Raw genomic sequence first — 26,232 nt, 5'->3', positions numbered from 1 at the left:
TTTAATTAATATTAATAAGGCCATGAAACCATAATAACCTTCATTATAAATTCAGATTGATAATGGTTTTTAATTAATGATGGTTCAATCATTGTAATGATACCCAGGTACTATAGGTTCGGGTCTTTTTTCTCTCTCGTCTTCCCTATCTCATAGATGTGGGCCAACAACCAAGTCGTATAATTAAACTGATAGTTACCAAACTAATAGGCTTAATGATAGATAATAGACGGTAGTTGAAGATCGTTTGAATGAGTAACATTAAACAACATACGGTACCACGATTTTTTTAATCGGTGGGGGGGGGGGGAGGAGACATGTATACGATTATACAACATAATTAGCGATATTTTTAAGGGAGATTAGTTCTTGTATTTCAATTATTACGGTACTTTCGATGCCATCCATAAGCTATGGTACAAAATTAAAATTTTCTTGTACTTGAAGCAGAGCTTTTTTTTTTCATGAGAAGGGTGAAACTTCCGGACGCGGCAACAGCCGACTACTTGGCAACATACAGTACCTCATAGACAAGTGACTAAATTGGATAGGACTACTATATAATAAGTTACCAGCAACTTAAAACGTCGGGATACAGTAATAAACGTCTTGTTTTTCTTTGCAGATAATCTGGTGCTGGAGAATACGGTACGAAGCAATGGACATTCTAGTGGTGAAAATAATCGCACTCTTCACGCTCTGTCTTTTGTCTCTTTTAGCTGGTTCACTACCGTTGTTATGTCTTCGGAGACGATCCCCGCGTTTGAAGACTTTGCTACTCTTCTGCAACTGTTTTTCAGGAGGCATCTTCTTAGGGTCATTCCTACTCCATCTTCTTCCAGAATCACAAGAAAAACTTAAAGACGTGTTTCCAGATGAGGACTTCCCAGTCAGTGAAGCACTGGTGGCGGCGGGATTTTTCCTGATTCTCCTCATCGAATGCACAGCTCTGGCGTGTTATCAAACGGAACATACCTCATCCCAACATAATGAACGTAGCTCTTTGCTTTGCAATGAAAACTCCTCCGCTGTAATAGAGCCAGCAGAGGAGGACGTACATGAGCATGGAATTATCGGCGACTCTTCTATTCTACGAACAGTCTTCTTTCTATTAGCGCTTAGCATACATTCATTATTTGAGGGGTTTGCTATAGGACTTGAGACATCAAAAAAAGAGGCCCTTCAATTATTACTTGCTATAGGCATACATAAATCATTAATTTCCTTAAGTTTCTCTTTTAACCTTGCACGGCAGAACATGACCATCTTGGTACAAATGATATTCTTGGCGATATTTAGTTTTTCTTCTCCACTAGGCATCGGCATCGCAATCGCATTGTCAGAGAATCCAAATGCACTCCTCAACGGCATCTTGCAAAGTCTGTCAGCTGGTACGTTCCTGTATGTTATATTTATAGAAATTGTTCCATCTTTGAATCTTCATCACCATCGTGGTCCCTTGAAAGCCCTGGTAATGATGGTAGGATTTGGGGTTATGATTGGTCTGCATTATGTTGAATGAAATAAATCATTCTTTGCGCTCCTTAGCCTTAGGCAAGGCACTTTATCTACAGTTGTCTCTCTCCACCCAGGAGTAGGCCTACACGTGGGTACCTGGTAGGTTCAAACACAGCCAGCGCTGAATACAGCTGCAAAATCATGCAATTCCCCCATGGGGCTTGAGTGTGTGTTCCATATGTGCTTGATCCAGTGATCCGGGGGTAATAATGTTCAAGCGCCTCGAGCTTGTGTCAACGTGAGGTGCTATATAACTCCAGAATTGATATTTTTTATTTATTTACTCTCTCTGCTCTTCATTGTCCCTTTTTTTATGGAAAGGAATTGGTGAAACAGCTTTTCCAGCTACTGCTCAATTGAACTATTGAATGCCCTTCTTTCTTATGGAATTCTACAGCCCATCTTAAAAAATATATACACCACCATACCTTTCTATTCCTACTTTTACCCATCATGTATTATTTATTTCTTTTTCAGAAGGCCTTGTATCTTTAAGTAAAACATCCTTTTTATATTCAATACTATCATCATCATTATCAGTATTATTATTATTATTATTATATCGTCGTTGAAGAAGGTGTCGCAAAGGCGCCGATGACAAGCCAGTTTTGTTTGCTTTAATAGGCGCTTTAAAAATGTGTATTATTATTATTATTATTACTGCAACAGTGAAGTGATATCACTATTTTTTTTAAAGTTAACTATATTACACAAAATTTAATAAAGTTGCTCTCCAATTCAAGACCGCTTTTGGGATCCAAAAATAATGGATGCTCTCTGGGTTTGGTCTTCAATTATGGGTTGGCTTTGTGTTAAAAGATTGAAGAATGTTAGTTGGTAAAAAACTTTAAATAAGTGGTCTTGAATTAGTGGGGTCCTGGAATGAGAGGTCTCTCAGGATAAGGGAAGTCTCGAATTGGACGTTAAAGTACAGTATTAGCAGCTTGAACATCATTATCAAAATATTTAAAGTATGTTGGCTAATTAAGAAAGGTGATGTAAAAAGTCAAATATATCTTGTATAAACACAGAAACTGTTTATATCCTGTGCTTTTTGAGAAAATATATTATAAACAAATTCTTCCATCTGTATTTATCACTTGGTATGCGTTCCTCCATATGCTATATATAAATTATTATATAACCATTATAAAACCATTATACATATTGTATAACAGGATGTTGAAACTGTAGGAAGTTTAATGTGATTTATGCTAAACATGCTTGTGAATGATATACACAGTATCCGTTTCATTTTTGCTAGAACTTCTTTTTATTGACAAAGTGATGAATTTTCGTAAAATTGTTATTACAAAATGGAATTGGTATAGTTATATTCGGTAATGTAGATGGGGAATATTGAACAAAGAATGCGCAGAAAGTGACAAGAGATTCTGTGAGGCCTGAAGGCAATTTTTGAATGCATTATTTGATATCAAGTCCAACATTTTATTCTATTGTATGGAACTGATTTATAAGTCAATCACCTCCCTTCTCAGTATCTCAACTCTTGCCATGAATGACATTGGCCGAGGCCTGGCTTAGACATAGGAACTTTAAAAAACTGCAAAAGGGTCTGCTATGTCAAATGTTTATCAGTTTCATCATATTTTAGGCCTAGACAGAAAAAAAAAATCATAAAAGCATGATCAAACTTATAGTCACCTTTCTTCATCTGTTTAGAAAGGTAAGACTAGGGGCGGATCCAGTAGGGGGAATGTTCCCCCTCCCGCTTCCCGCGAAATTAGCGCTCTCTCTTATCTATTCTGAATATGTTGTGCCCTCCCCCCCCCACCCAGTTTGAAAAATTCTGGATATGACCCTGGTTAAGACCATTTAAGTGCACTTGGAGAATTTAACACGAAGCAATCTTCTTCATTCTTGTGTGTAAGGGAATGGGTAGGGGAGGGAAGGGGAGAGGAGAGTGTTTCAGTATCAGTCATCTAATACGCTATCCAACCAGTCTTCCAAATCGCCATCATCTGGTTTAATGTCACAAGGCACATCTGAAAACAGAAAATGAAAGATGTGAAAAGAATGAATCATGCCATTCTTGAAAATGCTGTCTCTTATACACATCTACTTTATCACTTATTATCACTCTACAGACTGTTTCATGCTAATGCAATCTTCAGGAGTGAGAGAATACAAGGATTGTGTGAGTATATGAATGCTAAGACAGGTAAAAATGCAAATGAGTTAATTGTTTTTAAGTAGGTATTTGTTGCTGTGCCTGCATTTAGACAATAGCTCGGTTCTTTTGTTTAATGTTGACTGTTTGTCTGAATATATTATGTGAAGTTTCTCGGTTATGCACAGGTTGCAGCTTTTTGTTTTTGGGGAGTAAGCTGATGTTCTGTCGATGGTAGACCATTTAATGTTGTAGGGTGTGTTGCTATCTTTAATGTTGTAGGGTGTGTTGCTATCTTTATCAATATTTACGCTCTGCAATAAATATATATAAATAAGTTTTGAACGTTAAGAAAGAGGAATCTGCAAGTGTGAAAAAATAGGTGCCCCAACTGAAATTCGAATCAGGGAACTTCTGCTGTTTATGCAGACGCCTTAACCAACTGGGCCATTAAGATATATGCATAGGCCTATGTGTGTGTATATATATATAATGTATTGTAGAAAGAGAAAAACTCTAAACCATTTTGCTGTAATGCTGAACTATATATGAACAAGGAATTATATTTTCTGTATTCATAAAAATAAGCAAAAGAGTCTAAATGGTACTTGAGTTACCATTTTTTAGTTTCTGTTCATGTTAATTGGAATATAAAAAATACTTTGAATAAACTCACATTCAGTTTCAATACCTTGATCATCCTCATCCTGGTCACTTGAGATTCTTTGTTGTGTTTTCACTGGATTATCAAGAGCCAATAGAAAATCAAGTTCATCATCATCGTCTTCTGTCATGTCTCGAACTATGACATCTGACTTTTTAAAATGTTCAGTTTCAACTGGATTTTTCTGGTTTGTACTGGTCCTACCACATTGTACGTTTTTATCTTTATCGCTCAATTGTGATTTTATGGAAAAATTAAGAGTCTGTTTCAATGAACTTTCTTTTGAAAAATCGACGTTTGGTTTTATATCAACAGGAAAACTTTTTTTATTCTCAACTGGGACAGCAGAAATCTTTGATTCCTGAGATTTGTCCTTATTTAGTTCTGTCATTGGTAAAATTCCTCTTGCATCGCTAATGTTACCGATTCCAAAATCTTTTTCAAAAATCTATAATAAAAAAATATGGCATGTTAATGTAAAAATAGTACTAAAATATATTCAAAATGAGACCACTAAGATGGTTAACAAAGTTTCTCTGCTTACTCTGAATACCTCCTCATCAATATTCAATCTCTGTGAGATTGGTAGAGACTGAAGTTGCGAGACCAACGACTGCACATTCAACCGGAGGACATCCATATTGCCCTGTGACAAATGAAATGAAGTAAAATGAAAGTACATTAGGCAACATTAAAAGATGGTAACTACTGTAGTACAGTATAACATATTCCTTAAAGATGTATTGTTCCATACCAAAAAAAAAAAAATCATAAAAATCATTTTTGAAATTAACTTGACCATTTTGAAGTAACAGAAAAATTATCAACTTGAACATAGAAATTAGTGTACTTAAAATATGTTAACCCATCATTTTACAGTGAAAAATGATAGAAACACTTCTAATCACTTCTGTCTCTGTGATCCTGATCTTCACCTTTGAACTTTTCATCCCCAAATTTAATCGCCCCTACCTTAGACCCATGTACCACGCCATTAAATTTCATGATGATCTATTGGTTTGCTTATATGTAATCTTGACAACAGACACAGGTGCGGATTCAAGGGGAGGGCCCACCTGGCCAGGGCCCCCTTTTGGAAAGTCAAAAAAAATAAATAAAAGAAAGAAAAAAAAAAAATAGATCGCCCAAAAGGCATCAGAGGTTATTTCGGGAGTCTAGAACAGAGAAGTTTTGCGGAGGAATGCCCCGGACCCCCTAAAGTATTGTTATCTCGATTGGCCCAACTTTCGGCCCCTTCTGGGCCCCCATTTATGGACATCTCTGGATCTGCCCCTGAGACAAACAGCGATGAATACATAACATCCTCAGCTACTCTACAATTTCTAAAGAAATGATTACTGGCTTTAGTTATCTTACCTCCTGCTGCTGATATGTGTCATCCTGCCAGTCTTTTTCATCTTGGAAGCGGAACTGAGCAGATGAATCATCTAAATAATAATAATAATTATTAATAATAAACAATATTATAATAATTTAGCACATATAATTATAGGCTATATTACTAAGATTTTACACTGACCTTCTTTAGCGAGTAGAAGACCCAAATCAGCACCCCTCTGCGTTACTCCCTCATTTTCAAGATCCTCAATGTCGCCATATCGACTCCAATTACTTTCAATTTTGCGTCTTGAAAAAGTTGATTGCCTTTCCTTCAGTAAGGAATAATTACAGTACAATCAGCCTGAGTACAATAATGATTACAAGACATTCACAGTAATTTTCATTATTCATCTAACCTAGAAGTTTAAACTATAGTACTTGGATGTACAGTACATTGCATTTACACTAGCAACAACATCTTGAGATTAGTAGTGGCTCCTGTAATCTTAGTTACGGACATGAAAGGGGTATCATATTAACACATCTTACCCAATGGTTAAATTAGCTAGGTAAATTCAGCCCATAGAGCAAAAACTTGTCCAAAGAGTCCTGTGCTGTGCAAACGTGCCTCCTTGTGCTTTATAAATCAATTATGCAAGTAAAATATTAAGAAAAATTTAAAGATGTTGATGGGTTGGGATGGGTTGAAGATCCCTCAAGAAGGCCCCATCGATCAAGTACTTAGCCTTAGGTACTGTAGTCCTAGAAATTTCAGTGATAGTACTTTAGCCATACAATAACATGCCATTACTCGGCTACTGCAGACTGCAATTAATTATTAATAAATACTTATCCTACTACTAGGCCTAGGCGGTATCCGATCATTTCGGTCGCGTCTTCATTTCGGTCACCCTATTTTCGTTATGCATTTCTATCGCAGTGTATGGCGCACCGACGGTGCGACTGCAAATCTGGAACAAGGGACCTAAGCAGTATAGTATTTTTATAAACGCAAAACTTACTGTACATATTATTTGTATTACTGTACTATAGTATTATAGTTTATGATTATTATTAATATTACGTGTATCACTTGGTGTTATTTTTCTTTTTTACAAAAACAACAAAAATGTTATAAAGTCAACTTGGATTGAGACGAGTTTCTCTTTAACGTTTGTTGCAATATATATTTTATTAATGCATAAATTGAATGGAGATTTATTAAATAAATATAGTCAATAAATTAGTTTTTTATACATTTGTTTTCTTGTCTGTTACGTTTCCATTTATCTTGAATGTTCTGATCATGTTTATAATTTGATTAATGAACTGAATAATATATGATGAATGAAAATGAAGGAAATATATAGTTTTTTCATATTTATTTTCCACATTTAATTTTCAATATATTTATCATTAAACACCGTACATTTTAATGGCCCATTTCAGGCTTCGTTTATATTCATAAGCCCGACAAAATGACTCTTTCTAGTCCTATTCTATAGTTGCGCTAGAATTTAATTTCCCACAAACTAGATTCCCATTGTACTCTTTAGGTGAAGCAGCACAAGGTTTGTATTTTCTTGTTTGTTTTATTTCCATTTTTTATACATATTCTGATGTTTATAAAATAAAATAAAATGTAAAGTAAAATGCAGTTTTGATATATAATTTTAGGCTAGGCTAGGCCTGGCCCTAGATATTACATCTGGGTACTTTTGTCCAAAACAGTGTTAATGTTATATTTAGCCTAAGAAACTAAGCCTACCTTATACAACCAACCACTTTCAACACAACTTTTGTATCCGAATTAATTACACTTAAGCCCATGCTTACCCCTCCTGATAGTGTTTGCGAATCATCGTTGGAGGCCGCGGATCCACTACGAGCCGAGGCGGTTTCGTTGGAGGGACCTCGACGACTATCACTTTCATCGGGAGGCTCCTTAGGCTTAGGCCTAACTCGGTTGTCACTTTTCCCAGTAGTTTCTACAGGTTTTTGCTTCGAAGTGCTACTTGATCCGTGCCCACTTTTCCCATGTTTATGTTTCTGGTGGCGTCTAATCTTTTGATGCTTTTCAGGTCGCATATTGTTATTAAATTGTATTAAAATACTACGAACTGTACAAGCAAACAAATATAAACAAAACGTGTGGTTCTTCATTAAACGCCCTCTGTCGACATAGGTAGCTTCTACCCGCTACTAAATATTCATGATTTTATACCTAAAATTAAAATTTCAAGCGTAAATTATGTATTATTTATACATATAAGTTAACATTTACTGTGTGTTATTGATTTATGGTAATTTATACCTATTAGTATAATATAAATGAATGTGTTGTTATTAGAATATAATTTATGACACTCACCAACAACAGAAAGTATTACGATATATTAGTGATCTGCAGCACTGACAAATTTAAGATCATACTTTTAGGGATCATTTCTATAGTTTGTTTCACGGAGAAGCAAAAAAAGTTGATCAAATCGCAAACCCACGAGGACGAATGTAAGCATTCTCTTCTGAGCGCGAAGCGGGGCTTGAGAATTCCATCTGGAAGGACCTAGCTCATTGATGACCGTTCCTCCAAAACTTCGGTTTTGGATGGAGGGAGAGAATGCAATCTGAGTGGTTGCGAAAACATTTTTAACTGAATAAAAATAGAAATGAAAAGAAAAAAGCAAACGTCTTCTTTATTAAACGGCCCCTATTAGCATAGCAGCTATTACCCTCAACTAAAATTATTCATAAATAAAAAATACAATTTTAAATCAAACTTCAAACTTCAGTTTTCAATTAATCATTCTATTATTCCTAAAAATAATTTTAAATTTGCTATGTATTATTGTTTTAAGATAATTTATTCCTATTAATATAACATTTATGTTTTTATTAGAATATAATTTGACACTTACCGGCAACAGAAAGTATTGAGATATACTAATGATCTGCAGCTGATAAATAGTTCAGATCATACTTTTAGGGATCATTTCTATAGTTTGTTTCACGGAGAAGCAAAAAAAGTTGATCAAATCGCAAACCCACGAGGACGAATGTAAGCATTCTTTTCTGAGCGTAAAGTGGGGCTTGAGAATTCCACCTGGAAGCAACTAGCTCATTGATGACCGTTCCTCTAGAACTTCGGTTTTGGAAGGAGGGAGAGAATTCAATCTGAGTGGTTGCAAAAAACATTTTTAATTGTTTAAATATACTAAAAAAATATATATATAATTAAAACATGCAGTACAAACAATAAACAAAAGGTGTTCGTCATTAAATGGCATTTGTCATTACCAGCTACTAAATATTCATACAATGTAAATTAAAAACCTCAATTTCAAATCAAATTTCAAACACAAGTTCTCATTTAATCTATCTATTATTTCTAAAAATAAATTTGAATTTACTATGTATTATTGATTTAAGATAATTTATTACCAATAATATAAAAATTAATGTGTTGTTATTAGAATATAATTTGACACTTACTGAAAATAAAAGAATATTGGGATATATTAATGATCTGCAGCTCTAAATAAGGTAAGATCATACTTTTATAGATCATTTCTATAGCCCCTGCCCCCCCCCCCTTTTTGGGAAGTTTAAAAAAACAAAAAAAAACAAAAAAAGAAATAAAGAAGAAGATAAAATTGATCGCCCAAAACGCCTTAAAGGTTATTTTTGGGCGTCCAGAAAAAAATTTTTGTGGAGGCATGCCCTGGGACCAAGGGTGGTATTATCTCGATCGGCCCCACTTGCAGCCCCCTTTCGGACATCTCTGGATCCACCCCTGCCTAGCTCATTGATGACCGTTCCTCCAGAACTTTTGTTTTGAGGGAGAAGAGGGAGAAAATGCAATCTGAGTGGTTGCGAAAACATTTTTAACTGAATAAAAATAGAAATAAAAAATAATAAGCAATGTTCACTCTTTCTACCGGTGTATTTTTTGCAGTATCTGACCAGTTTGTCGAATACAGTTCACCAAAATCCTCTACAACCTAGTTTGCCTAAAACCCAGTTTGCCGTATCTTGCCATCACCGTGGTGGAGATTAAGCCCGCACATTAACCTGTGCAGACAATACAGTTTATATTGATGTTTTGGTTTCCCCCTCCCCAACACTTTACATCAGTTCTACGTGCTTTGATTGATGCTACAAATTGAATATCTTCAAACCCAATATAATTACAACAAACTAGAATTTATGTTACTGAAATGATGAAAATTTGCAGTGTAATATATATGATGTCAGATGTAATACATACCAGGATATACATATATACATGCATACAAGTTGAACATTCTAGAACTTAAACACAATTTGTACCATTTGTATCGTTTCAACTGTAATGCCAATTCATTTATATTATATAAACTATTACTGTATATGGAAAGATGACATGAAGGAGTTGAATGGAATGGACCAATCAGCATGTAACATAAGTAGCTGACACTACGTGAAATTAACCAAAACGTTGACAAAAGAGAACATTGATGATAATATAAATAATAATAATAGTGTATAATAATAATATATCCACTGGGGAAATACTCGTCTCCAAGGTATATTACTAAATTAAATCATAATTTCTATCTCAACTCCGTCTGATGAAAGCTCAACTCATCTCTGCAGTTACAGAAAAAACAACATGGGATTAAAAAAAATGAGTAATGTTAAGTGTGTTCATAACAACTCAACACAATCGTCAGACTGTTATCTATAATAATTCAAATGAAGCAACATGATATTTCCTGCATGTCTCGCCATCTCCTCACGAGACAATTACACAATTCTAAATTCTAAATTCAAAAACAAATTCTCTACTTATCACTCCCCTTACCTTCAATTTTTCTGTCAAAAAAATTAAAGTATTCCATAGATAGATTTAAAGCAATTTCATATGAACGACAGCTGAACAACGAGAAGCGAGGGAGTTGGCCACTGTGAGAAAGGGGTGGATTATATTGATTGAGAAAGTAAACACTTAGTTTACAAACGACCTATTAGCGACAGTGGCGTAACAACAAGTCACAGGGCCCGGGGGAGAAGAAAGTTTTGGGGCACATGTATTTTAGTAATCAACTACGGGTGTTATAAAAGTACAAGTAGCCCCCTTCACAGTAGAATATCACTTTACAGTACTTCATGTCATGCGAGTCCACATACGACAACCTGGGTTTACATTGTTTCAATTTGTGTTCAGGTGTCTTCTACTTGACCATAATGACAATGCTCTGTTAGAATATTGCTGTCTATTTACTGAGTGGGAGCGGCTCTGTAACCGTATCAATCAATAATTTCTTTACCTTTTTTTCCCCCCTCCTTTTTTTTTTACTTTCCAAAAGGGGGGTGGCTAGGGCCTCCCCTTCTATCTTCTCCAGGCTAAAAGACCTAAAGAAACTTGGATTAACTATTTTCAGAACATTTGTAATACATAATATTTATGATCATGAAATAAAGAAAGTAATACAGATATATGTTTTAATAGCTTTTATTGCACTCATCACTAATTCATCTTTCAATCAACACTATCCCTTTTCTTTGGAAATCATGAAATTGGTCACAAATGATGAATTATTAAAGCATTTCATTTAGATTTTCATAAGGAAACAAGACAATCCTAAAAACAGATATGAGGAATATAATCATTTCTAATATATTTAGTGTTCGTACCACAGACCTATTAATCCATGTTCATACTGTTGGAAAACAAATAATATATTACATCTAATTTGTAACTATTAAATTACAAAGCTCTTGTTCAAAATTCAAATCCATCTAGCAAAAAACACTGCAAATATGAATACTGTAATCTAGAAATTAAATAGTGTATCATAAAAAAAAACATCTACAGTAGACCCAATCAGTGGCATATCCAGGATTTTTAAAGGAGGGGTGCATAATAGAAATATTATGGCTACGTTCAGACTTGGAGATAAACCAGGCTTGAGTTAAGCCCAGCTCAAACTTTAACTGGGTTTAGCCAGGCAAGAATTTGCATAATAATGAACCGTAACCAGGAAACGTGTTTCAAAACATCGCTTGCAAAACGTACGCTAGCTCGCAGCGTACGTAATTGAATGCTGATTGGTCATTTTGTCACCCGAAGTCAATGCAAGAACCCCCCGCAACGATTAAAGCCTTGCTTAGAAAAGTTAAACACGGTGGCGCACCAGGCCTAGTTACTATAGGAACACAGCCCGGGTTGAGATAAGCCACCTAGTTCAGACTGGCAGGTGGATAAACCCGGTGAATTGAGCCGGGTTTATCCACCTTGTCAGAACTAGGCCTGAATCTACTGAACATATGGTGCAAAATAAGGACGGGGCACATAGATGCCTATGACTGCAACATAAGTTGGCTTTTAATGTCTGAAGTAACTTACTTTATTAATTTAATAATCTTTTTAACGACTGAACAAAAAGGAGGTGCTCAGGCACAGTAAGCACCCACTCACCGTCCCTAGTAACGCCACTAGCAATGAATAATATCAAAATTTAATATTGGTATTTTAAAAATGACCGAACACCCCAAAAATCCAATATACTGTACAGTAATATTGAATTGTTGCATGCATATCTTCAACAATCAATCAATCAATCAATAAATCACTGCATTAGTCATTAAAATTAATAATATAACATAAGCATATTTTGTCTTGTTTTCCAGACAAAAGTCAATTTTGGGCTCTTAGTATAGAGATACGATACTCTTCATTCTGGTAATTATATATTAATAATTATGGTCCTAAATGTACAATTTGTTTCTTACAAAATTTGTTTTGTATTAATGTAAACAATTCATAATCGATATTATATCAATATTTAATATTTTATTTTTTAACATTTACTTCCTTCTATCTTTTCATTAAAGAATTAAAGAATTCAATTAAAATTGTCCTAGTACTGTTGGAGATTTATCATAAACAAGTGAAGTTTGATATTAGAAATATTTTTTTTTATGTTGAATCAATAAGAACTTAGGGGATAATACAAATTTTTAAAAGATAATATATTAAAAAAAGAAGTTGAAGGCCCTTCAACTCGACAAGAAGTATCAAGTAAGTAAAAAACATTTTTTTAATTAAAAACTCATATGTAGAATATCTCAGCAAGAAAATCTCTACCACTATCTGAAAACAATGTTCATCATTTCTCTCACTATATTCTACAAAACCCTTTTTTTTATTTTGACTGCAGAATTTGTTCCCTCACTCCTGGAAACATATTACCCCCTATCCTTACTGAACTTCATTGACTCTTTGTTAAAAAAATGGATTACATTTGATATATATACTGTATTAGTTTTTAATTCCCTTTCCTTAAAATCCTCAGTTGTGATTTTCAACACTAGCCACAACCCATATAATAATTTGACAGTAAATTGCACAGCAACATTTATAAGATCCTTGAAATTTGATGCTCATGTTTTACACTATTCAACATTGGTATCACTATTACATCAATTACAACAATTTGTTAAATGACCCATCATATTTTTTTGCAGTATCTAATCCCTTATGCTCGCCTGCCCCTTGCACTTTGTTCGGCCAGCAAACCATGTTTAGCTGGTACTGTATGTTCTTATTACCTCTCCCGGTATTAGTGTGGTAATATCAACTGATACATAAGTATTCGTTAGTGATGGCAATGTGCTTTCAAAAGCTGGTGGCTAAAGGAAAAATAACAGTACAGTAACTGATCCAGAAGTTCAAAAAATAGATGGCCCAGGGAGCACCTATGGATGGTCGAAAATTGCCTCTCAGACTTAAATTTGAATATAATTTTCTTTTTTGCTCCAATTTACCTCCTTGAATCGAGAAATGGATTTAGGGGGCCCCTTTTGGAAAGTTAAAAAAAAAGGAAAAAAAAGAAAGAAAAAGAAAAAAAAACAGATCGAAAATAGACCAAAACACAAAATCTAGAACACATAAATTTCGCGGGGCATCCTCCGGACCCCCTTGGATAATATCATCTCAATCGGCCCTACTTCTAGCCCTCTTTTGGACATCTCTGGATCCGCCCCTGAAATCTGCCTACTAGCAACCATCTCTCAGAAATAATCTTAAAGCTTATGATGAACATTCTGTTTCTGTTCAGACCCCTATCTTTGGAATAACCTATTTCTACTTAACAGTCTCCTAATAAATTTCATTCAAGTCTGAAAACTAGATTAATCATAAAATCAATGCAATCAGAATCACCGTTGGTGCCATATTTTAAATGCAGTGCTATAAATTTCTGCTATTATTAATATTATTAAAGTGTGCGAGGAAAACAACATGTCCAAAAGCCAATTTCTTTAATACATCCATCCTCTCTATCATTTCTGTAGAAAAACAAGGCATGTAGTAAACTTTAGCATCATATTACTGGGCATCTACCTCCATCATGAGGGCGCTATCATCATGTCGTTTAATGATGCACTTGATGTATGAGCCATATGTCCCTTATCGTCATCATCATCATCATCTAGTCTTCGCTTCAAACCTGTACATGAAAAAGAAAAAAAAATAATTAAGTGAACTGGTAAAAAAATTTAAAATATTTCTTTTGCATTTTCCTTGCTTAGCATTTTGACTGCACAGCAATGGTTTATTATTTTATGAACAAAAAACACCAAGGAGAAAAAGATAGGCTCCAGTTTAATCAAAAAAGTACTTAGTATGCATTGTTAAAAGTCAGGAGCCCTCTATCAGGAGTTGTTGTCTGGTACTTAATATTCATAAAAGCTACAGCACATATCAAATGTAATGTTTGTTTATACATCATAAACAATGTAAGTTTCCACATCATAAAGTAAAATGTTTACTTAAATTTAAATATTTTATTTAATAATAAATTATTTATAGAAAAAAAAATAAAGAAAATACTTTTTTTGCATAATTAAATTATAATGACATTTAGTAGTATGTGGAAACTTAGTTGTATATTATGCATAGAATAGCACCATACAATTAAGATCATACTTTTAGGGATCATTTCTATAGTTTGTTTCACGGAGAAGCAAAAAAAGTTGATCAAATCGCAAACCCCACGAGGATGAATGTAAGCATTCTCTTCTGAGCGTGAAGCGGGGCTTGAGAATTCCACCTGGAAGGACCTAGCTCATTGATGACTGCTCTTCCAGAACTTCAGTTTTGAAAGAAGGGAGAGAATGCAATCTGAGTGGTTGTAAAACATTACTTACTAAGGTTAATATTACAATATATATCTATTTTAATAAATGCCCTGAGGAGATTAGTGTCAAGGATTTTTGAGGGGTCATTTATTCCAAGGAGGCACTTATTTATTTGGGTTTAAAATGGGTCGGTATATACCCATATAAATGCTCTTTAATTTTACTTTAACTGTGGAACTACAACACATAACTTCTGTGAAAATGTATTATGACGTGATCATAAAAACTTATTGATCCCAATCCCCCAAAAAATGCAATTCTACTGAAGTAGAACATAATAGAATGTGTTGAGAATGATGTGGCTTATATTAGATTTGTTTACTCTCATTTCTTTTTTTTTTTGGAGAGGAGGGGGGGGGGGAGATGTTTATTCAAGAAAAAAATAATTTCCCAAAGCATTTATTCAAGAGAGTTGTTTATTCCAAATGAGGGTAGGGGGAGTTTATTCAAATAAATAAGGTATTTAGCTTATCAGATGTTTGATTATTGTTATTTTGTTATTTGTGACATAATAAACTAGACTACTGCAATGCAATACAAGATTATACACAATATATAAAATAAATGTTTGTCTCAGCTGCAATGGAACACTGTACAAAATATTTTCATCTGTTTACAGAATTTCATTTAATAGCAAAGTAGCGCCCTCTGGAGACACAAAAGTTTCTGTCTATCCAAAAGAGGTTTGATTCATTTCACTTCATCTCCCGCATACAAAAAACAATTAAGAGATTTACATAATGTACTTCATTGAATATGCTACCACACCATTGTATATTATTATGTTTATTATTATGTTTTTTATGTTTATTATCATTTTTATGTTGTTTTTGTATTTAGTAGTGCATATTATTCTCAAGACTATGTTCTTCACTGAAACAAACAAGCATTGAAGACACACTGCTTCATTGAATGTTTTTACATAGCTAGTTTCAGCATATTAACATGAGGTTCTCACTTATACTACTGTGTAGAGACACAACATGGATAAAAAGTCTTGCCAATGGGCACAAGAGAAATGCAGAGCAAGGGATTCGAACTTAAAACCTCAAAACTGAGAGCCAAAACCGCAATATCTGCGCCAACTACTCCCAATGAAACACTCCTCAAAAGAATTTAATTACATTTGGCATTGCGAATTGTGCCATAAATGCATAAACATCTTTATTTATAACTACAAATTACGAAAACCTAAGCCTCTGTCTCGGTGGAATGATTGAAATGAAATGATTAGATGTAATGTCAAACACAGAGCTCCATTATCGGGCCACCAAAACAAGAAATTGCCATTAAAAGTTCAATGCAACTTATATGAAGAGTATGAAGAGTATGAAGAGCTGTGACAAATATTCCATGTGACAATCAGGCAAGTTGTCACAAATGTGTCACCAAATTGACTGGCACTGATCACACTGTAGCAGACTTCAATGAAAACATGGGGATGATTAAAATTGGGTGTTGCGAATTTAATGAATTGTCATTTTAATGATTAATGGGTAGTGAACAGTTATCAACTTTACAATACAGCAGATTGGCAATAATACAGTTGTAAACAATTCAGATTTTTTTTACTACAAAAATCAAAAATTTATTTCCTGCTAATTTAACAAGAAATATAGTACTATTATTATTATACACATCTGCAACGAATATTTTATATTTAAAATTTTCAATTATTATTATTATTATTATTATTATTATTTTATAGGAGTTATACAGTGTACATATCCAGAAAACTTCTCAAGGGGCTTTCCCCTGGTCATTGGACAACCTTCGCTGCTCCCTGGGGAGTATTCCTAGTTATGCGTGTAATCGGCACTACTAATTTAATTCCGAATTATTCACCTCCTACCAAGTACCCATTCATACTCCTCGGTGAAGAGAGGCAAATGCAGATAAACTGTTTTGCCCAAGGACATAAGCAGTGTGATGAGTATCAGTTTCGAACCCCCGACCTTTTAATTGAAAGTCCATGCCATAAATATATGAAAATGATAAAAGTAACCCCTAACCTTGAGTGACTTTCAGGGCTGTATTTAGGATAAATGTGAAGAAAACTTTCATTCAGAGTATACTTAAATTAATTGTAAATTATGGGCTTTGCGAAATCAATTTTTAAGGCACGGTACAAATTTCTGTTTAATTAATAATACTAATTATTATTTCATGTGAAGTAAATAAGGAGTAATGGTCATTCCATTTCAGTATAATATTCTAAACAACCTAATCAATCAATCAAACCAATCAACTGATCGATGACCGACTGACCAGTCAATTTATATGGTTTATTCTATATTGCAGAAATACAAAGAATAAGGGGTATGTGTTTAACTGCGTGATGTCTTGTTTTCAGTTCTTAGACTGACCCACAATGGCAGAGTAGATTAAAATGACATCAACTCCCTCTGAACTATCAGTCTAAATGTCACTCAGTAAATCTGTCAGCCCTGAGAGTTGCAAAGTCACTCACTCATTTTAGTGATCAATCATGATCAATCGTTTAGAAGGGACCAAGCTAACACAAGTCATAAATCCCAAATGGGTGACACTCAGGTTTCAGATTGTAAGTTTACCCCTAAGGGACCTTTAATTTGAGGCCAAGAAATAAGCCTAATTTTTTGGCGGTAGAAAAACAGCCCAGATTCCAATAGAATGATCAAAAACCTCCCTAAGGGATCTTCCTGACTTCAGATCAAGAAATAAAATGCCATATTTTTTGTAGAAAAAACAGCTCAAATCCCAAAAGGATTGAGGCCATCCCTAAGGGACTGATTTTAGATTGAGAAAATGAACCTCATATTTTCAGAAAAAAAAAAAACAGCAAATTATATCAATACCGTTCTTTCTAATCATGCAAGACAAGACCAAGAAACAAGATTTGGTTATGTTTCTATAACACAGGTCAAAGTATTGAATAGTTTTAATAGGGGTTTGAACTTTAGGTTCAGTGAACAATGTATCCAGGATTGTATAATTAATTATCATATCAGGCAAGTATTTTAATACTTTCGACAACTTGCCGCCGAAATAGGTTGCCAGAATGTTTGCTAGGTTCTTCAACTCATCACCCACTCCACAATTTTTAAAATGACAAGTTTGTTAAAATTGCTGTCTGTGGTAAAATCCAATTTAGGTGTTTAAGGGAAAAAGAGATTGTATTATCTATGCATCTATTAATTTGGCAGAAATATATTCTTCTTAAATTGATAACATTCTTGATTGTTATAGATAATATAAATATATCACCAGTTTAATTTATAAATTAAATTTCTGAGATGTTGTTTCAGATTTTGCCAGAGAAAATAAATATATCTGTTAAAAACTCTTAAAAAAACATATTTAAATTTAATGAATTAAAAAAACAAAAATCACATCCAGTATTTTCCAATCCTTTAATAATGAGCTACCTTTAAACATGTTCAATGGAGGATGATCTTATAGAACAAAAAGAAGTGTTACTTGGCTAAATAGATAACCACAGTAGGCCTATATACTTGTTGGTCTTTAGATGTACATATGGAGAAATACCATTAATATGCTTAATATTATGAACATCAATATTTCATTTATTTATTTGTAATATAAACTCAGATGCTCTGTACACGCATCAAATTCTATGTGAAAAATACCTGCGATTTGCCCATATATGGGCGCATACATCATCATGCCCATATATGGGCGAATCATAGATATTTGTCGCATAAAACCTGATGGTGCAAATAAGGTATAACATATATTTTAATAAAGTGGCTTATTAAAAAGAACTGGTTTGCAAAATTCATGAAATATTATAGTCTGATAGCAGCTTGAATCAGTCGGCTAAACTGGTGGTAGTAGCTACTGTGTGTGCGCTGAACCATGGCGATCATTTGGTTCCCGGTCCAATTTCCATCGTTGCTCTCCTTGCATTTTTCAGCTAGAGGGCTGAAATGCAAGTTACGATAGCGCACCGTCTTTCGGATGAGACGTTTAAGCCATTGGTCCCGTGTGCATTATGGCCCATGTGCACGTTAAAGAACAGTACACTCTTCGGAAAAGAGTAGGAGATTGTCTCCCAGAAGGACCCCACTGGGAATAAGTCTTCTTCAGACTTTCGTGGGTTATCCTTGGTGTTTACACCAAATAAAACCAATCCAATTCAATTCAGTTTGACTCATTTCTGTTGTTTTACCTGTGATATGCGAATCCTGTTTTTCGATATCTCTCTTTGCTAGTTGGGCTCTGGCTTTACAAATAGGTTCATATTCCTGAAAGAAGAAAATACTTAGATGAGATATTGTGTTCACATGAACACTTCCCACACTACAAACCAGACATGCCAACGATGAGTTGAGTGCACTCGTGCGGAAAACCTGTACAGCGTATCCGTGTTTGGTGAGTGGCACGTTATGTCTACGGCTGGCAATCTGAATCGACGTGTCGGGAAATATGAGATGAGTATCCTGTAACCCAAATGTTTTAACATGACAGTTGACTCGAAATTTTATGTCAAACAAATTATCGAGAAGTGCTCTAGCTTGGAGGGTAGGGTGCTTGTCCTACAATTTCAGGATCACGGTGTAAACATCGCACAATTTTTCTCATAGATGAAAACAACTAAAATTTGTTTGACATCTAGAAACAGGGACCAAGAAACATGAAGTGCCAAGGGAGGGATGATACATCATGCACTCAGGTTGTATTTTTACACATATTTTGTTTAACATAATACATGTTAAATGCTGTCATATTGCATATCATGCACAATAGACTGTCTATCTACTCCCTTTGACAAGCTTTCTTAACCTTGTTTATGTAAAACTGCTGCCCACTGATAATGATCGCTTCTTGAGTGACTCAACACTGTTAAAAATGGTCATTGGTTACGGTATTCTAAATAAAATTTATTATGCCCACAGTTAATGATCTTCAGTTATGTATATTACTTCACCACAATAAAATTATAAAGCATTTATCAATCCAATTACTAAACTGTTTACAATAGATCACATTCTGTGGCCACCCGATAGGATTTTCAAAAGTGCAAGGGGTAGATTTAGGGAGAAGAACAGGGGGCACATGTCCCCCAGTTTTGCCACTGCCATCTAAATATGTTACACTATTTCACTAATACAAAATTTCATATACTGAACAGGAATCATAAAATTATTGGATATTTATTTATAAGTATTCTTATATTAGATCTAGGCCTATATGAAATTGGTGCCCCCTCGTTCCAAAAATTCTAGATCCGCCCCTGGAGTTCCCATCAGTACTCTTTTACCTCACACATTATTCATTAATAACATTATATTTTTATATTCTCCTCTGACCTAAGAGTATACCACTAAAATAATGCAAGCCTTGAGAGATGACTTGTATTAATAATTACTTTCAGATGTTTATAAAATTCTAGGGCATGATGTCATGTGGTAGATGCTCTGGATAATGCAGTCCGTCGAGTAAGGATATGAATTGTCAGAATTGGTCTAAAATACTGTGGACTAGATAATGAACAAGGCGATCAAGGAAAAAACAGTCTACATGACTCTTCTCTGACCAATCGCAAACATAAACCCCAGACAAACTGAAAAACTGGCTAGAAAAATTTTTCATTTTTAACAGTGAATTCGGAATAATTATTGGGTCATGGATGGACATTCTGACAATAAACAACCAAAACCTTTAAAACTACCAACAGAGATTACATCATGCTATTTTTGTGCATATATCTAAATATAAAATGAAAGACAATGTAATATTAGTTTATGAATAAAAAAGTTGGCTGCAAAACTTCATTGAAGGCAACTTTTTGTTTGCTATCTCTTTCTCTCCTTTGTATAGCTTCATATAGATATAAATTCTATATATATAAACAGGAAAAAAAATTAAAAAAAGATACATAATTGTTTTCAAAGAACTTTATTTTAAATTATCTGTGATGAAGACATTTATTTTTACAGTAGCTCCGATGAGGAGCTCTAGGAATACCCGGTTGATTAATAATATTAATAATTTATTGGGAAACTACACTTTTGAAACATTGGTACACTTCACATGATAAAGGTGCGTCCAAAAAAAATAATACTTCAAACAGAATACAATACACTAAAGAAAACAAAGTATAAATTGAGTAACCACCCCCATCCAATACCCACCCTCAAAGTATTATATGCAATGATGCCTCAATAGTCATGTCAATCCCCTGATTGACCCTTATTCAATTAACAGTAAATATAATATATAATACGAAGTAAACAAAACTTAAAACTAAAAATTTAATAGATCTTTTTTGCTGATTAATTAGATCTTTTTGTATAGGCGGCCGTTAGGGCCAACATACTCTACTGCCTCTATTATACTGCCCTCATCAGAACTTTCGAGATTACGAGACCTTATTTAATAATTTACTTTATTTTATTATTAGTACTGTAGAAGTATTAGTATTTTTTTTTTAAATGAACCATTTGTAAGGTGTGTGTGTGTGAGTTTATATATATAAACATACATTTATGACTGAGGAAAATCCGTTCAATTTGATTACTATATTAATTCAGAGATTTAGTCACCTTATTACCCCCTCCTATCCCATGTGTAGATGTCCAATCCTTAGGGATATTATACTTCCAATCAAAATCCTGTTGACCTACAGGATAATTCCATCTGTCAGGCAATTCATATAATTATTTAAATCAAGTATATCATCGATGAATACAGCGCCGTCTAGACTATCTGCATGAATATTAATGCGGGGGTCAGCATCTACAGTATATACAGAGGATTAATTTTTGAAAATGTTAGCAAAGTACGTTGTTTAAAACTTTGTCATCACAATCTGGAAATACGGCACATAATTAATGTTTAATAGCAAGTACACTGGCTGAACTGTATGAGACCCCTGAGCCTCTATAAGGTCATAACGAGACTGAGGAAGTGTTTTATAAAATTTGAATCTAAGGCAAAACATTTCTTTAGATACCTTTATATGCAGGGGGTTGTAGATTTTTACGAATCCCGCACCCATTTACTGTGACTCATCATACCCAAAAAGAAATGACCTGAAATTGCCTAGGTTAGACACTAAAGTATTAGCCCGACAAAATACAAATGGTTCCATTTTCTTGCGTGCTTCAGTTAATGTAATTTTGACATATAAGGTGATCTGTATATAAGATGGACCCTGAGTTTGAGAAGATTTTTGGACGATTTTTTTGTATGTTGTTGTATCCGACGACTTCCTTGTTTCACTGTAGGTATTCCTACTTTTTGCTGTTTTTCAGGTCTTGATACTGCATCTAACTGGCTAAAATCTATGCTCGATCTTTCAAATAATACCATTTTATGGTCTTCTAAATGTTTATTGAAACCCTATTTCCCTGCATTCAAAATTCTGTTCATTCATACTAGCAGTAGCTTCACTTAAGTAGTAGTAAATTCACATGTTACAGATGATCCGTACATAAGACGAACATGATTTAAAAATCAAAAATTTGTATGTGTTTTGCGCATATGACGACCTCCCTGCTTTTCGTCTTGTACGTGAGAATAGACGGTCTGCCGACACTATCACGTTTTACGCGACAAATGTGTCATATGCTTATTATAGTCTGATGTCATTTCACACATATACGGGCAAATGACGGGCACTTGTCACATAAACTGGACAGTGTAGACACATGAATATACTCGTAACTAGCAGTTGGCATGCTAACCTTGCTATAGCTTCACTACCACATTTACTATATAACCGTTTAGTTTAGATTCCATAACATATGAATGTGATTTAAAATCGTTGTGCAGAATTTGAAATGTGAGAATTCCTTATATTAGTTATTTCCTGGTGTCTTCACCGAAAGAAAAGAAACCACATGGATGAGACTTAAGATTCAAAGAAATGGTTGCGGTTGGGGAGCTAAAAACAAAATTGGAAGGCATGAGGCAAATTGGGTTGGATTAAAGCAAGAATGACTAAGTCGAATATGACATTTTGCAGTACCAATAGTTCACTGTACATTTGTGGTTGGGGAACAACCACAAATAATGGGGAACAGGCCAACTACCGGCAATGTGAGGTAAACTTAGAAAGTTTAGTAAAGAGAACAGACCAATTACCAATGATGTACAATGATCACACATGACCTGCTGTGAAAGATGTCAATGATTGGTTTATAATTGTTAAATGACTCTAATTACAGGTTAGGTAGTTTTTTACCGTTGTTTTAACCACATACCGTAGATAGTGACCCTTCACACCAAGTCAAGATACAGTAGTCACTAGGTATTTAGGAATACACATAAATTAATTTAATCATATATAAAAGTCTCTTTGGATTGGGTTTTGGATTGGAAGTTAAGAATCTCCACGAAGCTAAAACTCCTCTCATTAACACTGCTAAGATTTAAGCCTAAGATCATTGCACTGGAATGCAAGCATCTTAACCACCAAGCTACAGTCCCACTGCATCAACATTGCAGGCTTTGAACCCATGACCCTGGGATTGGAAGGCAAGCACTTTAACCACCAAGTTACAGTTCCACACCATCAACATTGTAGGATTTGAACCCATGACCCTGGGATTGGAAGGCAAGCATCTTATCCACCAAGCTAAAGCTCCACTCCATCAACATTGCAGGAATTGAACCCAGGACCCTGGGATTGGAAAGCAAGCATGTGGAGAGGTAGTGCTTAGCTAGATGTTGGGATATGAACTGAGATGTGTCTAAGGTGAGGGTGCTAACATAAATATATACACAATATATAAGAGTTTCAAATTAACACCAACAATCATGTCGAAAAACAAAAAAATTAAGCATAATCTGGAAACAGTTCATCGGATATTTGAGGCTTTCCCCTTAGCCCTGGGGGTGAAAATGGTCTCGTTGGCCCAACATAACATCATGTTATGATACAATCGATCATGGATAACAGTGTCGGAAGAATGTGACCTATATAATGCCTTATATCGTGCAATTCGATGTAGCGCCCGTGCTAATAAATGTTTACCTTGTTACCATTTCACAGATGTTTTCAGTTGGTTTGCTAATTGGATGATCCGAACATTTCGTTTTGATATGAGAATAATTGAAATTCTCTGCAAATGTTGGCAAGATCTGTCTGTTGGACAACTAGTAGGTGTCAAGATTTTGTGAACCATAGCATGACTATGTAAAAGTATAATATTGTACTTTGCCTGTTATTGGTAAAATATATGATCAGTTTTCAGTATTTTTGACAGAATAGAGTAACCTTGTTTAATACTGTGTAGGGAGTGAATTCCAAAGTGGTGGTGCAGCAAGAATAAAAAAAGTAAAGCTTCCGCAGTCTGCAAACGGTGTCACTTCATTTAAAGGAGCATTGAAAATCATCTGATAGTCTCACCATTTCTGTTTTATTAGCTCATTTATTTGTTGTTTTTTTTTTTAATTGACTAGGACTGTCTGACACCAGTATCATTTGAGCTTTTGTGAGTTGTGAACCAGTGAGTTCTCACTGAGGACGTCAAAGTGCCAGTAAACAAAGTGGTGATGCTAGATTCTTCTGCTTTTTTTACTGGTTTTTGTTTAAGACATTTCATGGGTTAATTTAATCCATGGTTTCTAGTTCCAGTTTTTTCCATGTTTCGCCACTTGTGCCTTGAGCACTTTCTAAGTGGATATGTGCGCTATATAAATCATATTTATTGTTATCATTATAAGCACAAAATCATGTCTTCATATCAAATTTATGCATATCTGCAATTTACAGTAACAGACCAAAGGCGAAGTACCTTTTGTAGCATCAATAAATTTTAACAGATGAGGCTGATAAATCATCACAGAATTCATGGAAAATGAAACAAGAAAAATTTGTGACCTTGAAAAGGCTTTTCATCTGACGGGCATGATACAGGAAAAATGTAACAGCTTAATCTCTCATTAATAAGAAGTATATAATATCTGAATTGATAGTTAAACCTTGGCTTAGCAGCTGTCCCCTAGATACTTTCATTAACTTACACCAGTTAAATGATGGCTTGAACCACCTTTTTCGTCGGGGAGAAAATAATGTATGTACTGTCTCTTATACACATCTCAACACTGCACGCATTAGCATAAATAGATCATGATGATGGTTTCTATATGAACGGTTTTCTCTAACATGCTAAAGTTATCATGATGAATAGATCATGATAAGTTTATCACGATAGCTTATGTGAACGTACCTAATGACTCTTGAGTAGTGAAGATCTCTTAAACAACAATGTAATGTTAAAAAAATAGCGTAAGGCAGATAATATGTGCTACTAGATAAAAAAAACATTGTTTGATCCACTAAGAGGCCTATCTTATGTATGTATTCAGTCTCGCATAAAATTGCCCAAAGTGAGATGCCTGGCTTCATATATCTTTGATCAATTTAATAGTATACATTTGTCCATGACTTATAATGCTAAAATTGTCTGATCAAATATTGTTTGTATCACTGAGAAATTTCAGAAAAAATTTTTTTACGCCTAAGCTTAAATATAATGAAATGACACCATATTAAACTGGTTATCTTTAAAACAATATTTTGTTAACTCATGATACTAAAATAATTTTTAAATGTAATACAGAAATATATCAATTCGACTAAAGGGCCTTTAGTGATTGACACTTTGGGTTATTAAAACTGGTGTTATGTACAATTGGGTCACAAAATTTCCCCTAAGTTTTATTGATTCAAATTATGGCATTTTCCACAGCTTATCACCAGGACGTGTCTCATTTAAGTACTACACTCAATTGGTCCCAGCACGCGGAAATCACATCTAAACTTTATTATTCTTCACACCCTCAGGAAAGGCTAAGATGGTACTAATAGAAACATGATAATATAGTATCATCATAGGCAGTGCTAACATACAAAGGATCTTATCGCGCTTAAGAATCTGAATCAAAATTTCTGATTAGATTTTGCAACTTGGGAATAGATTCCTTAAACAGCTGCTTAAACTATGTTAACTAGGTATTTCTTGGGCTCAGGTGTTAATTTTATAAACTTTTTTTCTTAATCGGCAAACCCTAAAGTAGTAGTGGTCACATGACATTCACATATCCAACTTTGTAAAGCCGAGTATTTGGTTGAGAGATAATGTTCCTCTTCCTTGCGCCATAGACCCCAGTTCAAACCTGGATGCTTTTTCTATACTGCCTATGTTGCTTTCTGGTTTTACAAGTGAGCACTCAGTCATAAGGTCATAACAATTTGGTCAATGATTGTGTTTTATTGGCTTTGACTATTACTAGGTTTCTTGGCTAGATTTTGAATACTTCTGAGAAGAATGAGTGAACCATGGAAAATTAAATAAACCTTCAAAAAAAGTTAAGGAGAAATTAAATGAATACAAAAAAGACATTAGCCACATATTATAATTGATGTTTAAAAAAAAAATTA

General features: G+C 34.4%; 3 protein-coding genes and 3 non-coding genes across 9 annotated transcripts in view; 4 read left to right on the top strand and 2 right to left on the bottom strand.

Moving 5' to 3' along the window:
- The first annotated feature begins 629 nt into the window (after window positions 1-629).
- Window positions 630-1,643, top strand: LOC117125413 (zinc transporter ZIP1-like). The gene has a single exon (XM_033271936.1). The coding sequence runs from the start codon at window positions 659-661 to the stop codon at window positions 1,520-1,522; it is 864 nt and encodes a 287-aa protein (XP_033127827.1). The 5' UTR covers window positions 630-658; the 3' UTR covers window positions 1,523-1,643.
- Window positions 1,644-3,453: 1,810 nt separating this feature from the next.
- On the bottom strand, window positions 3,454-7,816 carry LOC117125374 (cell death regulator Aven-like). Its single transcript, XM_033271865.1, has 6 exons — window positions 7,491-7,816; window positions 5,854-5,983; window positions 5,691-5,761; window positions 4,858-4,959; window positions 4,326-4,761; window positions 3,454-3,524 (listed from the first exon to the last, which is right to left on the bottom strand). Exons 1-6 carry the CDS (start codon window positions 7,740-7,742, stop codon window positions 3,454-3,456), a joined length of 1,062 nt encoding a protein of 353 aa, XP_033127756.1. The 5' UTR covers window positions 7,743-7,816.
- A 261-nt stretch (window positions 7,817-8,077) lies between these two features.
- LOC117125414 lies at window positions 8,078-8,290 on the top strand. Its single transcript, XR_004448117.1, has one exon. It is a non-coding gene; the product is annotated as a small nucleolar RNA U3 (small nucleolar RNA).
- A 334-nt stretch (window positions 8,291-8,624) lies between these two features.
- LOC117125416 lies at window positions 8,625-8,837 on the top strand. Its single transcript, XR_004448119.1, has one exon. It is a non-coding gene; the product is annotated as a small nucleolar RNA U3 (small nucleolar RNA).
- A 2,293-nt stretch (window positions 8,838-11,130) lies between these two features.
- The window catches only part of LOC117125394 (serine/threonine/tyrosine-interacting protein A-like), a 43,341-nt gene continuing 28,239 nt past the window's right edge, over window positions 11,131-26,232 (bottom strand). For all 4 annotated transcript variants that reach the window (XM_033271907.1, XM_033271908.1, XM_033271910.1 and 1 more), the window contains 2 exons: window positions 19,009-19,084; window positions 11,131-14,146 (listed from right to left, as the gene is read on the bottom strand). In XM_033271907.1, the coding sequence (XP_033127798.1) occupies window positions 14,046-14,146; window positions 19,009-19,084 (177 nt within the window). In that variant the 3' untranslated portion in view covers window positions 11,131-14,045. The remainder of the gene's footprint in view (window positions 14,147-19,008; window positions 19,085-26,232) is intronic.
- LOC117125415 lies at window positions 14,616-14,829 on the top strand. The gene has a single exon (XR_004448118.1). It is a non-coding gene; the product is annotated as a small nucleolar RNA U3 (small nucleolar RNA).

Source organism: Anneissia japonica, unplaced genomic scaffold, assembly GCF_011630105.1.
Source record: "Anneissia japonica isolate Jap-2015-1 unplaced genomic scaffold, ASM1163010v1 scaffold2003_len1103335_cov173, whole genome shotgun sequence".
NCBI lineage: Eukaryota > Metazoa > Echinodermata > Crinoidea > Comatulida > Comatulidae > Anneissia > Anneissia japonica.
The sequence above is the reverse complement of the archived record's forward strand: the minus strand, read 5'-3'. Positions and strand labels throughout refer to the sequence as shown.